Raw genomic sequence first — 17,071 nt, forward strand, 5'->3', positions numbered from 1 at the left:
GTTTCACTGGCAGTAGGTGACTTGGTTAAATTGTCAGGTTCTCCTTCTTACTTGTTTTGTGTTGCTTCTCAGTGTTCTGGAGCAGTTCTGTCCAGTAGAATTCTCTGGGATGTTAGAAATGTTCTGTATATCCACACTGTCCATTATGGCAGCTCCTGGCTACGTGGCTGTGGAGTACTTAGAAATGTGGCTAGTGTGAGTGAGGAAGTAAATTTTCAATTTTATTTAGTTTTTAAAAATAGTTTTATTGAAATATATTTTACATACCATAAAATTTATTCATTTACAGTTCAGTGGTTTTTAATATATTTTGGGTGTGCAACCATTACCACCACATTCTAACTTTATAACATTTCACCACCCCCCCCAAAAAAAAAACCCAAAAAATCAACCCTGTACTCATTAGCAGTCTTCCCCATTCCTGCTGTCCCTTCCCAACCCCTGGCAGCCAGTACTCTGCTTTCTGTCTCTCAACTTGCCTTTTTTGGACATTTCATATAAATGAAATCATATACATGGTCTTCTGTGACTAGCGTCCTTTGTTTAGCATAATGTTTTCAAGATTCATCCATGTTTTAGTATGTATTGACAGCATTTTAGAATGAGAAGGGGGAGGAAAAAAATTTTTTTGGCTTTGGGCCAAATTTCTTAAATTGTTTTTGTGACAGTTCTAATATCCTTGTTAATGGGAGGTGAGTTTTACTGCTTTGACTTTGTTTTTAATTTACTGCTGTTCTGATATGACACTTGTCTTTCATCCAGAAGAGGTGGAGAACTTCCTTGATTTAGTTCTTCACTACTTTGTTGATAAGTCCATCATAAATGCTGCTTGGGCAGAAATCAGGGCTGTGTCAGTCATTCACATAGTGCAGGCCTGTTCTTTAATTGCAGTCTGCTCTAGCTTGTGAGGTGTGAAGTCTGTGGGGACCTAAAGTAACTCACAGTCAATTACAAACAGTCCCAGGACTTACAGTGGTTCAATGTACAGTTTTTCGACTTTACAGTGATGTGAAAGCAATATGCATTCAGTAGGAACAGTACTTTAAGTACCCATACAACAATTCTGTTTTTCATTTTCAAGTACAGTATTCAATAAATTACATAAGATATTCTGTTAATACACTTTATTAGAAAATGGGCTTTGTGTTAGATGATTTTGCCCAACTGTAGGCTAATGTAAGTGTTCTGAGCACTTTGAAGGTAAGCTAAGCTAAGCCATGAAGCTTTGTTGTTAAGTGTAGTAAATGCATTTTTGGCTTAAGATATTTTCAATTTACTATAGGTTTATTGGGACAACCCCATCTTAAGTCATGGAGCATCTGTACATGTTTTTTTTATGTGTGTAAGTTTCAATAGTATTATTATTTACCTAAAGCAATTCTTTTTCATTGTCCTTTTATCTTCTTTTTACAAAGTTAGTACTTTTCAAACATTGGGAATCTTTAAAATATATACACAGAATGAATGTTAAGAAAAGGAGGAAAGATAAGAACCTATGACTTTTTTTCTGCTGAGATTTTTGGAAGGATCACCTGGAGATATTCTGGCAATGCAAAAGAAAATTAAGTGGTATTTAAGTACAAGGCTTTCTTTTACATGTCATTTTCAGAGTATAGCACTGATAACAATAGTAAGATAACTTAATACTATGTATTTATTAGCTGTGGAAGTTGTGTACAAAGCAATAATTTATAAAGTAAATCATGTTTTCTTAGTTATGCCAGCAATAATTTTTCCTTATAATAAAGATTCCCAGTAGCCATGTAACTAATTATGATACATGATTAAACACATTAGATGAAAGCAGTACTTGAAAAAGATGTATAATTTTTTAAACTAATAGTGAAATTATGGAAATTATGTTTTTGTAAGACTGTATCTTAATTCAGTTTAGGTATTTTATAAATACTGACTTGAGGATCTCTTTTAATAAGCCAACTTCAAGAGGATTCTTGGGGTAAATATATTTTAGTTCCTGAATATCAGGAATGGTAATAATATACCTTACAATTGTTTAATGTATTATAGAAAGTGATTTCAATTTCATAATAGTTTTTTTGTTTGTTTTTTGGTTTGGTAGAGTTGGTATTATTTTCCTTTGCTAATGAGAAAACAATTTGAAGTGGTTAAGTGATTTGTCCAGTGTAATGTGGCCAGACTTCTGATTCCTGTTTCAGTGTTTACTCCCTTCTTCCCTCCTTCCCTTTCTTTTGTCTTTTTCTTATTTCTTAAACTGTGTCATCACTTACATAAAGTAAAATGCAGAGGTGTTAAATGTTCAACAGGATCAATTTATATCATGGTTCCTCCTACTGCCTTCACCTCAACTCCCACAGAGATTATCATTATTATGATGATGTCTATTACTGTAGATTAGTGTTGTCTGATCTGGAACTCTAGAAATGGAATCATATAGTATGAACTCTTATGTGTCTGGATTCTCTTGCTAAATATTGTGTCTGTGGAATTCATGTTGCATTTAGCAGTAATTGTTTTTCATTGCAATGTAGTATTTCATTATATGAGTATTAACCATTCTCTTCATTGATGGATGTTTGGGTTGCTTCTAGTTTTTGACTATTGTGAATAATCTTGTTGTGAACATTCTTGTACATGCCTTTTGGCAGATGTCTACCCTTTTGTCTGGATAATTTTAGAATTTTAGAATGAAATTGCCTGGTAATGGGGTATATATGAATTTAGTTATAATAGATATTAGCAATTTCCTGAACCAGTTTGTGTACCCCTCAACAAAGTATGAGAATTTATTCTCATTCTCTGCTGACACTTGATATTGTCCTGTGTTGTTTTTTTAAGTGAGTGTCTATCATAGCAGCCAAACTCACATGTACACACAAGTGCACATTCACCTTTTAGGTCTAAGAGAAAAGAGTCATTTAATAGTCATGAAACATTAAATACTTTTGGAACTGTTTATCAGCATCCTTCCATTTCATGTAAAAGTGGTTCATGGTACTTATTTTAGTCAATTGTGTGTTTGAAAAGTTAATCCTGGTGCTTCACTGATATCAGCATGCTGTGCATTTTTACTATCTATCTGTGGAACAGATGCCTTTTACTGCAGTGTAGTCTTGGTTTCTCAAGGACTGACAATTCCAAAATTTAGATGAGTACTATCTTATTCTTTTTCATTTTGCACTTAAACCCTAGCGTTTTGAAGATGAACATTGAAAGTTTATAAACATTTTTATTATATAACATTAGTTTTACTTTGGCACAATGTCACTAATGGTTTTATGTTTCTCTTTTAATGCGTACTTATTTCGAAATTTCTTAATTCTTGAATTACTTTGTAATTCTGCAGAATATGGATCTCTGAGAACATATTCACCAGGAAGGTTAATTTTGTCAGTTGCTATTTTCCCTATGATGTGATTATTTCACCATATATACTAAGAGTTTGCATTTTCAGCAACATTGGAGAATTTATCTAAATGATATTCTTTTTAAATGTGTTGAGAAACAAGTGTTTTTTCTCTATCGTTGAGATTTGCTACATAGAAAGTACATGTTGTGGCAGCTTCTCTGCCCGGATGTGTGGCACAGTTCAAAGAACGCTAGCTCAAGCATGAAGAGAGTTGATTTCTAATGTCAATCTAAGATTTACTCACTATTTTAATTTCAACAAATTATCTCACCTTTTTAAGCCTTGGATTTCTCATCTGAAAAAATGAGGATCATAATAATGAGCTGCTGTTATCATTAAAAGGGGAAATTTTTATTTCCTTTTATTTTTTTATTTTCATTTGAAAGGACTTTAAAAAGTACTTTATTAATATATACATGTTAATAAATTGTCTTTGTAAAAAGTAGGTTTTTTTCCTTTTTTGACAGATTTTTTTGGTAGTTACAAGGGTTAAAAAATCTATTTGCAGAAAAAACAGAAAAACCTTACAATAAAGAAGAACTAGCTATGGTTGAATAACATTAAAACTCAAAGAAATATTATTCAGGAAACAATACATTGGGCATCTAAAACTTTTTTTATGTGAATATATTTTTGTTAAGTCAGTCCATTTACAGGCAGTACTTTGTCACTGGAGAAGTGAATTACTTTAGCAATTTAAATTTAGGCAATTGTCTGGTTAAATGAACTCCTGCATCATAAATATTTCCTAGTAAAATAAGGTGAGTTAGGATTAGCTAAAAATTGATTAGCAATTTTTACTAGTTCTGAAATTGAGATGACTTAAATTAAAAAAAAATTAGGTGATTTTATAAGGTCCATAATTGCTTTAGGAAGTACTTTTAACAGTCAATGAGATTTAGTCTTGGCTCTAAAAAGAAACAGGGCAGTAGTGCCATATTGTGTATATTTTTTCAGTATTGATTATTAATATCATATAGAATTTTTTGGTCAAGTTTTTAAACTTTTATAGACTATTGAACCATATCTATTAGGACATCATTCATTTGTAAGATGAGGAGTTTGTAAGATGTGGAGTTAATTTGCACTTCATTTATTGGTTTATTCATTCAAGAAATATTTATTGAGTGTTTTATAGATACAGTGCATAGTACTGTAAGTGTAATACTGAACAGGGTGAGCATGATTGCTGCCTTCAGAGGGCTACATTGTATCTGGACAGGACAGCCTTAAACAAATAATTGCACAGATTATTTTAGTAAACTTGTGGCACTGGCCGGTAGGGGAGAAGCACAGAGTCTTTTGAGAGGATACAACATAGAGTCTCATCTGGGGGCTCCTATTTGCTCAGGCAGTCCTGGGGAAGGGTAAGCGATGAGAGGATGAACCTGTAGGAAAGAGGTCTGACTGATTGAGCACTCTAGGGGAGGAAGGGGATGCAGACCCTGGGAGCTACGGCTCCTGGGTGGGAAGAAGGCCTGCTGCAGTCTCTCCTAGGTGAGACAGGTAAGAAAGAATGTCTGGAAACATAGATCAGTTTTAGGGGAGAGATGTTGATAGCTGAGTGAAGCTCTAATGCATGGTCCCTGTTTTTCTCTTGCCTGCCTAGAGTGAGGGAAGTGAGCAGGGCAGGTGGAGAGTGGTGACTATGTGAGGGTGACTCTAGGGAATGTCAGGGAGAGAGACCAGCATGCTGATGGCTGCATGGTTGTGTGATTTTCTCCATCAATATTGAATTGCCATTGTATAGGATTAGAGATGGTGACTGGTTGTATTGATCCAAGGCTGATTATTTTCTTTTAATAAAAAACCATTAATTTTATACAGGAGACTCATAAGATGATTTAAATGAAAGACAAGAAATTGGTGCATTCTGTTTTGTTTAATTGAAGGCAATATTCAGTCATTTCCCAGTGCTATCTCACTCTGTACGTTGAAAGTAATCCCTGGAATGGTATGGCAACTGCCTGGTAGTGTACAATAGGAGAGAGTATTGTCAGCTTTAGGACTCGCACCTTTTATATGCTCTTTTATAACGTGAGTACTGAAGCTATAAATAACAATGAAGAATCCATACTTGCAGTATGTTACGTATTTCAACACAGCATGGTGAACAGGCACAGAAAAGGAAGACCTATACGGAACCAAGAAATTTTTGTAATGAGATGAAATTGATGATAAATGGAAGAGAGGAAAGTGCTCTAGGTTGACTTTCATTTATTTATGTCTAGGAACCTTACTCAAGTTATCTCTCCAAACAAGAAAGATGCGATTCTTCTTCTTCAGAAAAAGTTTCTACCAGCTGACTTAACTGGAAAAATACATATTTTTTCCACTATACAGGATTATTTTAGAGCTGAAAAAGCATTATTTCTTTGTCATTAGTTTTTACTAATGTTTTGAATTTTCAGGCAAATATTACTGGGTATATTGTATATTTGTGGAAATATATTAACTACTTTCTCCTTAGAACCTAACATAACCTTTTCTTGATAACGTTTGACTCTTCCACCAAGTGTACTTATATCATTGTGTTTTTGTATTTGAGTGTCTGGAATTTCTTTGAAATGTTAGGTTTTTATGAACGTTATTTAAATTAGAACAGTTTAATAGCATCATGTATAGTAGGTTTTGTGAATTTATATAACATCCATGATCCTTTCCTTTAAAAAAACTTTTTTTTTTATTAGCATGCTCTTTGTGAAGGCTAACATCTGAAATTTCTTTCTCTCTCCTCCATTTTTAAAGATATAAGGCTCATTGTAAATGTTTAGGGAAGAGCCTACGGCAGGTGTTCCTGCTAGCTTTGGTAAAATGAAGGGGCTTATAACTTCTGGGGGTATTATTCCTATTTATTTTAAGTTTCAGATTTACAGTACAGTTTCTGTAGGACAGTGATACCGAACTGACAGTTTTAAAAATCATAAGCAGTCTTTTTCAAGTGTTTAATTAGACTTTTTGTATTCCATATAGAGTTTTTATAAAGTTTCCATTTATTGAGTTCCTATAATATGTCTAGCTGTGTGTTACATGAATTAATTTCCCTTAAACCTAACAGTACCCCTTCAGGATGCTTGGCAGTGTTGTCCTTATTAAGGATGAAGAAACTAAGTATTGGAAAGGTTCAGTAACTTGTCCGAGATCATTTAAATATAGGCCTGTCTCAAAGTATATACTCTTCTTTTTGTTGATTTTACTGTTGTTCTTTCATATTTCCATAATTATGTAGGACAGTATTCTGTCTATATAGTGTCTCTATTCAAGGGTGTATGAAACATTTGTAAACATTGTAGGGCAATGTGCTTATTTGTCAAACTATCAAAGTTATAATCATTTTGTTCTTGATTTCTCTAAATATGTGTGTTAAGTAGTTTTGAATTGTGTAGATTTAATTTGAGAGACAAAATCATCTTCATTTCTAAGAGGTAGAAATAAAAGCAAACAGGATCAACTTTTGAAAAGATATTAGGGAATTTTGAATGCTCTGATGCTAACAAACTGTAGCAAAAAATGAGACTTTTCATTTAGAAATGTATGTGCATGATCTCTCATGACTTTAAATGCTTTCCAGTTTTAAAACTGTGCACTTCTTCTCACGTAGAGTTCTCAGTATGTGCAGTGTGTTGCTGGGTGTCTGCAGCTGATGCTCCGGGTCAATGAGTACCGCTTTGCCTGGGTGGAAGCAGATGGGGTAAACTGGTGAGTGCCTTTACTTCTAATGTGGAATAGCATTTAAAAGCATCTTTCCTTGATGTTTTCAAATAAATAAATATATTTAATCATCTAAAAGAAGGATTTCATTTTTTTATGTCTGTTTAACAATGGATTTATGCTAACCTTTTTAGAAGCCAGTAACTATCAAACTGAATGTTTTCCCTTCCCTTGCTTGATCTGTGCTTTTATAAGATGTTAAGATTTCCCAAAAACCTGATGCTTGACAGAACAAATTCCCAGAACTCAGAATATAAAAAAAATTATGAAAGTATTTTTGCAGAAAATAGAGGCAAAAATCAACAAGAAAAGGTCTTACCCAAAAAGAGTGAGTAAAAACCTTCCTTTCTAATGCCATATAATTTAGCCCATTGTTTGTGGGGTTCTAATTTGCAGGTACAGAAACTTTGAGGAGCTGCCTACTCGGGCTTAAGAAACTTATATGAACAACCAATAAAACCTTAAAACAATGGAAATTCTGTTTTACCACCAGAAAGCCAATTTATTTATTCATAATGAGCGATGTAACTGTTCTTAAGCCAAATACACTTTTCAGTTAGTGAGGGCATTGTTTCTGTGTTAGAAAATCTATACAGACAGTGGGTTGCTTAATGATTGAGGATTTAGAGCAAGCATCACACTCCGTCAGACTCCTGCACTACATCTTAGGATAGGGATATACTTGGGAAAGGGATCCAAGTTGTCTAGATCTCCTCAGTCAATATTTGTGTGCTGTTTCTTAGAGTAGGTTCTGCAAAGGCTATTCCTATGAATTGGATTTGAATTGTCACAATCACTCAATATCTACTGATCCAATAAATTAGTAATTATTTTTATATTGATATATATAATTTGAATCTATTCACGTTTATTTAACCCTCAATATGGCAGGAAAAATAGCTATCACAATTTGTCATCTGGGGGGGTCCAATAGACCCTTTAAAAATAGACCTTTAGTCATTTTATGAAAAATTAACAGAACTAGGAATAAAGAGTGAAAAACAACTACTAGAAATTTTAATAAGAATTTGAACAGAGCAGACCTTTTTGTAATAAGGATATTTTGATGCACAAATATCATAAAAGATGAAAGAAAATCATCACGTGTGCTTCCGCAAAATGGTCCAGGTTCTTGTTGCAAAATATTGTCTGGAAGTTTTTCATGTTCAGTGGCTAACTGGGTGAGAATACCATGTTTCTTTTTTGTCCAGAATATATTGCTCAGTAATCAGTTCTTGAGTTTCAGAAAATTAATTTAAGACATAGTCATCTAAAGATTCACAGTTTAAGATTTCACTTATATGACCAATTTCACCATTATTTTAGAAAACAGAACGTTATCCGTCTCTTTGCTTTCATCTTCTGATTAACTTAATAATTGTGAAATGCTTTCCTCTGTTAGTTGCCATTATAGGTGGAAAATAAAAAATTGTGAATTCTCAGCTGTGTTCACACCGTGTCAGGAGATTTATTAGAAAGACTCACAGGCTTAGCATATAGTTTACTCACAGCTAAGATTTATTACAGAGATGTAGTTAGGATGCACAACTGGGTCGTAGGGACAAAGACACAGGCTGTGTCTGGAGGAATCCATGTACAGGATTCCTCCTGCTCTCTCCTTCCCATGTGGGATCACACGCAGTGCATCTTCCCCCAGCGTCGAAAATGCAGCAACATTTGTGTGTAGTTTCTGTCCAGGAAACCCGTCAGAGAGTCAGCTCCCAAGTTTTTTATTGGAGATTAGTCGCATTGGCACCCTCTCCCTAGAATACACCAAAATTCCAGACTCCTGAAGGAAAGTAGGTATCTTAATCTCTTTCAGCTGCTATAACAAAATACTAATAAACTGGGTGGTTTATAAACAACAGAAATTTTTTTCTCATGGTTCTGGAGTGTGGGAAGTCCAAGACCAGGGAACTGGCAGATTTGATGTCTGGTGAGGGCCCGCTTTCTGGTTCATACATGATCATCCTTTCGTTGTAACCTCACGTGGCAGAAGGGGCCAAGGGGTCTCTCTCAGGGCCCTTTTTTAAGGGCACTAATCCCATTCATGAGTGGTTTGCAGTATTTCAACATGTGAATTTTGGAGGAACACAAGCATTCAGATTATAGTAGTAGGTGTTCAGCATAAACTATATTGTTTGTACAAACAGTTTAGGTACAGCAAATGACCCTTATTGTTTAGTGAAAATATTCTATCAACGTATGGAACTCTTTATCAGCCAAGTTCCCAGAAGCCAGCTATGGGCCATTCTTGTAAGCAGATCTGTCTAAGGCTGGCAGTCTCAGGACTTTGCTGTTAACTCTTTTCTGCACAGAAACCTAAAGGCAGATTACAAAAATAGTGTTGCCAGTCTTTTTACTTTCCTAAAAGATAATGCAATAGTTTGGCCATTACAATAATAAAGGATAATGATTTATTTCACTATTATTTTATCTTCCTAGGTGATTCCATCAATCTCCAATTTTCTTATTATTTTAGTCTTTCATTTTATAGTATAATTGGTTATAGTTAATGAGTAGTGATAAAATAATATCTAGGATGATGAAATGGCATAAGATAACTAAGATCCCATAATGTATCTTAGGTTTATTTATAAGAGTCCAATAGATCCATATGGTAATTATAAAATGAAATGAATTTTATTCTGCTAAACAAAAATAAGATTTTTTTCTTTGAAAAACCTGTAAGAAAGAGTAAAAAGTCATGAAATAGCAATCTTTACCAAATAGTCACAATTGCTTATATAATAAACTCAAATACTAAAATTTGGTCCTTTGGATCCTCATGGTGTATACCAAAGTAAACCAAATGCTGCTGCTATTCTGCTTACTAGTACTTAGTATTTTGGAGAGCAATCAGCATTATTAACTATTCAGCTCAGCAACAAGAGCAGGCATAAATATAATCTAGGATATTCATTTTGATATGCTAATGACCACTAATGAGTAGCTGTAATCAAGTAAACATTTAGGATGAGAATAGGCATTAATAAAGATACAATAACTTGCTGAAAGTATAGCAATTTGGAAGTCACTTCATTTTCAGAAATAAAACATGTACTTTCTGCTTTTCTATTTCTTTTGCTTAGCATTGAAAAAGTTTTTTTTTTTTTTTAATGTTCTTGTTGCTTCTCAAATCACAAGGAGGAATAATGTAAGGCAAAAAAAACTTTCAGGTGTAGCCTGTTTGAAGAGAGGAAAATAACTGATTTGAAAAAAAACCCAGTACATTTTAATCTATATATTACAGTTTGCTGATTTTTTTTTTTTGGTTAAAAATCCTATTCTACACATGGTACAACACTATTTCTGAATATTTATGCACCTATATAAGATAAAAAAAAGTTTACCTTGCATTATGTTGTGTATCATTGACTTCATGAGAAAGTCTGGAGGTTAGTATTGACTTCTTAAATATTGGAGCTAAAAGTAGGCTTTTGCTGGGGGTAATTGCCTCCACAAATTAGTAGCATTTATGAACATTTATACCCCCAGATTTTGAATTATTTTGAAAGTATCAAGTAGTACATAATTTAAACGTGAGATTTTTATTAATAAAAAGCACATCGAACATTACATTGTTGGGTGACATTGCATGATGAGGTAGGAGGTATTCTTAAGTGGGTACAGCAGTAGCTTACTGAGAGTGACATGCCAGCCAGTAAACCAGCTGTTTGTCTGCCTACAGTGGTTTGATAAAAAAAAAAAACAAAAACACACAAAAAAACAAAACACTTGATCAGAAAACAAAACAGAAAATAATGAGTTTGGCCTCATGGACCTTAGCCTTCTTTCTAATCTTGACTTTGACAGTTACTTACACTTATTGAGCTCTCTGCATAATAACAAAGAAAGATATGGCTTCTTCCTTGAAGAAGTTTATAATCTAATCAGAAATACCCAACAAAGGTAGCCTTTAAGATTCTACAGCATCATTTAGTAATTTTTTCAGTGATTTTTAAAAGTAACACCAGCTCAGTGATTTGCTGTTTTTTCATGCAGCAGTCACATTTAGCTTACCTTTGTGATGAGAGGGACAGCAGAGATCTAAATGGCAGTGAATGCTCACTCATCTTCAGGTCTCTTCCTCAGAGACTCCTTCCCCCTTCTGTACCAGACTGTAAGGTATATGAGATCCTAGACAGTGTCTATTTTTGCCCACCATTATATCCCTCATGCCTTGCACTGTATCTGCTATATAGATCCTCCATAAATATTTGTTAAATCGCTATATTTAGGTTTATCGTGGCCTTTGTGTCCTTGTGTCCCTTAGCATGCTTGTCTTCATGTCCCCCATTGATTCAGGGTTCTTATTCCTACCTAAGTGAATCCCTTCCTTATTCTGGTAAAGAGGAGCTTTATTTTGCTTCATTACGATGTTGCTTATGGTTGATATTTGGGTATAGAAGACTTATCTTTTCAATAGAATCATGCGTATTATATATAAATTTTAAACTCGCTTGAACTCCTCTGTGGTGTTCCTCATCGCTGATAACTCCCTCCTCTGAAACCTCTGTGCTTCGCTTTTAGCAACAGTGTACTGTCTGAGCTCCCGTTAACCACTCTGGTTATTTAAAAAGTTTTTATTTTAACAGATAATTTGATATGAAGAATTATTAACTAGGTATAAATTTGCTAACTAATTTGTTTTGCTCTGAAAACAAACAAAAAAGTGACTTTTAAGTGTCAGAGAGGTAGCAAGTGCAGATACCACCCATAAAGCTGTGTGTTGCGGGGAGCAAAGGTAAGAGATTGGAATCACTGCAGTTTGCATTCTTGGAGGAGGCACTGAGTGAAGCTGAAATTTAGACCTTTGAAGAGGTTTTGCTCATCTGATGTTGGTGTCTCTGAACTCTGAGGAAGAGCCCTGTGGGTCTGGGACCAGGCCTCTGGGGTTGGCTAGTGCTGGAAAAACTGGATTTGTTGCTGCCATGGGAAAGAACTGCTGCTGCTGGGGTGATGCTCACAGGAACAGGAAGCCAACAGGGGAAAGTCCCTTCCTCCATCCTTGCAGTCAGCCTCTAGCTTCTGCTCTTGGCACAGCCTACCAGGGAGCCAGCTGGTAAAACAGAAATGTGGTTTCCAGGGTCTCAGCCACAGCATCAGAAAGCAAAGCATAGAAGGCTTAGTGAATAACTAGATCAGAGCAAAAGTACCCAGGTACTAGGTATTTATAGTATTAAATTACATGATTTTACAGCAGTTTATATACTGACATCAATGTTAAATAAAAGCAAGTTTTTCATAACAACCAAAAATAGAGGGGACAAGGGAGAAACCATCCATCAGAAAATTAAGGATAATTCAGCAAATTTAGAACTATACAAATCACAGAAATGGAGAAATGACACAGATACAAGCCTTCTGCTAAGTCAATACAATTTTAGATTGTAAAATTAGATTTAAAATTTAAAAAATTTGAATTAATAGAGCAGCTTTAGGTTTATAAAAAAAATTGAAAGTACAGAGAGTTCCCATGTATATCCTCCTTCCCCTCAGAGTTGCCCTTATCGTTAACATCTTACATTAGTGTGGCACATTTGTTTTAATTGATGAACCAATATTGATAGAGTTTTGTTAATAAGTTGCATGGTTTACATTAGGGTTCACACTTTGTGTTGTACGTTCTAATGCGTTTGGAACTCCCTTTAACCTCTCTGATTGTTTTTTAATGATCTTATTTGATGATTTCTGTCTTTCACTGTTTGAATGTAGGCATCCCCAGGGATATTTCCTTAGCCCTCTTCTTCTGTTACGTATATTATCTCCCTTGGTATAACCTCTTTCATGTTCATGTATGTAGCTTTCCTATTTTCTTTTTTTCTTTTCTTTTCTTTTCTTTTTTTTTTTAGGCAGGGTCTTGCTCTGTCTTCTGGGCTATAGTGTAGGGGTGCAATCGTAGCTCACTGCAGTCTCCAACTCCTGGGCTCAACCAATCCTCTCACTTCAGCTTCCCAAGTAGCTGGGTGCATACTATGTGTGTGCATGCCAACACACTTGGCTAATTTTTCTTGTAGAGATAGGGTCTCTGTGTTGCCCAGACTGTTTTCGTAGTTTCTTTATCAGTAAAGTAAGAGATAAAACTAGAAGCGTCTGAGTTTTTTCCTGACCCCAAAATTTAGTGATTGGCTGTGTCAAATTTGAACTCATCTCATCACAGGTTTCCCCCAAACTCATCCCCTCTTTTCTCTGAGCTTCCTGTGTATTTTAAAGCTATCAGTGATTCTCTTCTTTGCCCAGACTCAAAATCTCGGTATAATATTTGGTTCTATTGTCTGTCAGATTCCTCTAACCATTTCCTCCACCACATTGAAAGTCTTTGTTCCCTTTCTCATGGCTTCCACGCAGCAAGGGCTCCAGATTCCTGAGGTCCTATGACTTTTGGAGGGAGAGATAAGTGGAGCTGTGCTGGAAATGGCCCTCTGTAAGTAGCAGTCTAGCTGCTTGTTATCATTGGCAGAAAAGAAAGTGAGGACATAATTCAGAGAGGCTTGTTCCATTAGCACAAAAAGAGAATAATTGCTTATTTCTTCTTTCTTGTTATGCTATCATATTAAATGTTTTCTAAATGTCTTCTCTTTTTCAGCATAATGGGAGTTTTGAGTAACAAGTGTGGATTTCAACTCCAGTATCAAATGATTTTTTCAATATGGCTCCTGGCATTCAGTCCTCAAATGTGTGAACATCTGCGACGGTATAATATCATTCCTGTTCTGTCTGATATCCTTCAAGAATCTGTCAAAGAGAAAGTAACAAGAATCATTCTTGCAGCATTTCACGTAAGTGTTTTGTGCTGGGTGGGGGTGTGTCGGTGTCTGTGTGGCATTTTTCACTGTGCAGCATACTGAAGTTTTTAGCAGGTGGGAAAAAGTTACTTATTTTCCATGTGGTTGTAAAACTGTAGAGTCTTTTTTTTTTTTTTTTTTTGAGACAGAGTCTCACTCTGTTGCCCAGGCTAGAGTGCCATGGTGCCAGCCTAGCTCATAGCAACCTCAGACTCCTGGGCTCAAGCAATCCTACTGCCTCAGCCTCCCAAGTAGCTGTGACTACAGGCATGCGCCACCATGCCCGGCTAATTTTTCTATATATATTTTTAGCTGTCTGTATAATTTCTTTCTATGTTTAGTAGAGACGGGGTCTCGCTCTTGCTCAGGTTGGTCTCGAACTCCTGAACTCAAATGATCTGCCCGCCTTGGCCTCCCAGAGTGCTAGGATTACAGGCGTGAGCTACCGTGCCCGGCCAAAACTGTAAAGTCTTAGTGAGCACAGAGTAAATATCACTAATTTGTATTTATGGCAGAGGGCAGTGGGATGGGTGGGAGGAAACCCCCTAAGTGAAGGAAATGTGTGAGTTATAGAATGCTCCTAGGGAAATGCAGTTGTATTACATTCAGATAGAGGAAATCTCTTTTTGCTGCCATGCATTCCAAGAGACTGTTATGGAAGGAGTTTTCTCTTACAGAGCTCACATTTTAATATGGAGTTGTGTTTCAGATTCTGGATCTACTGACTAGCAGTATGTTTCTGAGGCAACTTTTTAAACTATTAAATTATCCTATTAGGATATTGGAGTTTTGTCCATTAGCTAAGTCAACTTCCTCCTTTGAACAGATGAGGAAGTTGAGGGCAAAATAGGACCTGAGCTAGAATCTCAATCTTAAATTGGCAGGCAGTTAGTTGTAAGACAGAAATCAAGTATTGTTAATTGTTACCCAGAGCCAATGTGTTTGCCATCACAATTGTCTATTGATAATTTTTTTGGTTGCTAGGATTTAGATGGGCTTCTTGGGGGTGGCTTGGTTGAAGTATTGTCTCTTAACAATGCTACCCAAGAGTAATAATGGTGGACGTGTCTTATATAGCGCTTACTCTGTGCCATGCATTATTATTCTAAGGGCTTTCCATTTAACTCATTGAATGCTCACCAGAGCCCGATAACATAGCAATTGTTGTTATTGTTAGTATCTAGGTGGTGTTAATATTAGTGTTGGTCTGTACCTTACAAATGGGGATACTGAGGTAGAAAGGTCACATTGCTGGTAGATGGAAGACATGCAAATCCAGGATGTTGGCTTCAGAATCTGTACTTTTAACCATTACTTGTTCTCATGCTTTCTTTAAATGAACAATAACAAGTCAAAAATAGAAACGAGTACAGATGTATTGTAAAAATTTAAATAGACATCACATTTGCCAGATATATTCACTAACATCTTTCAGATGTTTCCAAGCACATAGAGATAAATATATAAATAAGTGTATGATTTTTTGTAGTTAAAAACAGAAATGGCATCACATTATAAATACTGTTCTATAACATTTTAACAATACTTAGTGAATATGTTTTCATTTTTGTATATATATGTGTTCAGTATTCTTTTAACTGGCAATGTTCCACTGTTGGTATAAAGTGGTTTATTTAATCAGTGCCCCAGTAATGGGCATGTGGAGTGTTTCTAGTTTCTTTTACATAGGTTTGCCCACTTTGATGAATATTTCTTTTGGATATAGTTCTAGGGAGTCAAAGGAATATGCTTTTTATACTTTTGATAATGTCAAATCACCTTTCAAAAATGTGCAAATTTATATTTCTGTCAACTGTGTATTGGGAGTACCTATTTTTGTCCTCTCTCACTAGCATTTTTTATTATCTTTTAATTTTTATTTCTTTAAAAGATAAAATAGGTGATTTATTTTGTGATCATTATAAATATATTTATTTTGAATAACAGACTTCAGTGATCTATTAATTTTTATAAAATCTTAAGTGAAAAATGAAATTATTGTTTTATTTTTTAATTAAAAATGTATTTTGTTTCATTTATTTGTTTATTTTGAGGCAGTCTTGCACTGTCACTCCAGCTAGAGTGCTATGGCGTCATTATAGCTCACTGCAACTTCAAACTCCTGGGCTCAAGTGATCCTTCTGCCTCAGCCTCTCAGAGTGCTAGAATTACAGGTGTGAGCCACTGCACCTGGCCAGAATCATTGTTTTAAATTTGCATGCTGTTAATGAATGAGGCTGAGCATCTTTTAATATTTTTATTGGTCATTTATATTGTCTCTATAAATTGCTTATTCATAGCATTTGTCACCTTTTAAATTTTAAAATCTGATGTGTAGGAACTCTTTTCTAGTTGTCTGTAGTTAATAATAACAACTAATGTTTATTGACAGATTTTTCTGTGTCAGGCACACTTCTAATTATTTTAAATGTATTACATATTTAATCATCCCAAGAATGCCATGCAATGGCCATCAGGCCACGAGAGGTTAAATAATTTACCAAAATAGCTAGGAATTGGCAGAGCAGTGATTTAAACTCAGACAGTGTGACTCACTTTTAACCATTATGCTAACCAGTTGTTGCTGCTGAGAATAATAATTATTATAATTTATTGAGTGATTTTCATGTATTGCCTTATTTAATCTTCATAATTACCCAATAGGTTTTATTACTAATTATATTTTCTAGATGAGGAAACCAAGACTTGGAGATTAATCCTCAGTAAGTGATAGGATTGGAATTTCAGTGAGATCTGTCAGGCTCCAAAGCTGTTGCTTAACTACTCTGCTAGCTCCTTTTTTTCTTGTCTTGGTGTATTAATATCTTCTGAGGAACCTTAAGACTGGCATTAAAAGGGGAGAAAACTGTGAAAAGGAAAACCAAAGCTAACATGAGAGGGGAGGATTCCTTTGCCTAAAATACCAGCTGGAAGTGTTAAACCCAGTGTCTCTCCTGGCTTGAGTGAGTGACTGAAGGCGTGGAGAAGCGGCATTCAGTGTAAATCCTGGGAGAGAGTGGAAAGTGAGATGAATGTGTGGCCAGTTGGATATGAAAAATGCTGACCAGCTGTTGACCAGGTGTTGCTCTGGGCATTAGATTTGCTTTTGATTATCTTTCTTTTTAAACAGTAACCTCTTTTTTATATAAAAATTGTTCTGTGGCCCTTAAAGAAGTTTAATGTT

At 35.1% G+C, this 17,071-nt stretch overlaps 1 protein-coding gene across 2 annotated transcripts in view; it reads left to right on the forward strand.

The window, feature by feature from the left end:
* ATP6V1H (ATPase H+ transporting V1 subunit H) overlaps nt 1-17,071 on the forward strand; it is a 120,428-nt gene that overhangs the window by 32,022 nt on the left and 71,335 nt on the right. For both annotated transcript variants that reach the window (XM_045561003.1, XM_045561002.1), the window contains 2 exons: nt 6,990-7,087; nt 13,689-13,881. In XM_045561003.1, the coding sequence (XP_045416959.1) occupies nt 6,990-7,087; nt 13,689-13,881 (291 nt within the window). The remainder of the gene's footprint in view (nt 1-6,989; nt 7,088-13,688; nt 13,882-17,071) is intronic.

The sequence above is a fragment of the Lemur catta genome, chromosome 9 (assembly GCF_020740605.2).
Source record: "Lemur catta isolate mLemCat1 chromosome 9, mLemCat1.pri, whole genome shotgun sequence".
Classification (NCBI taxonomy): domain Eukaryota; kingdom Metazoa; phylum Chordata; class Mammalia; order Primates; family Lemuridae; genus Lemur; species Lemur catta.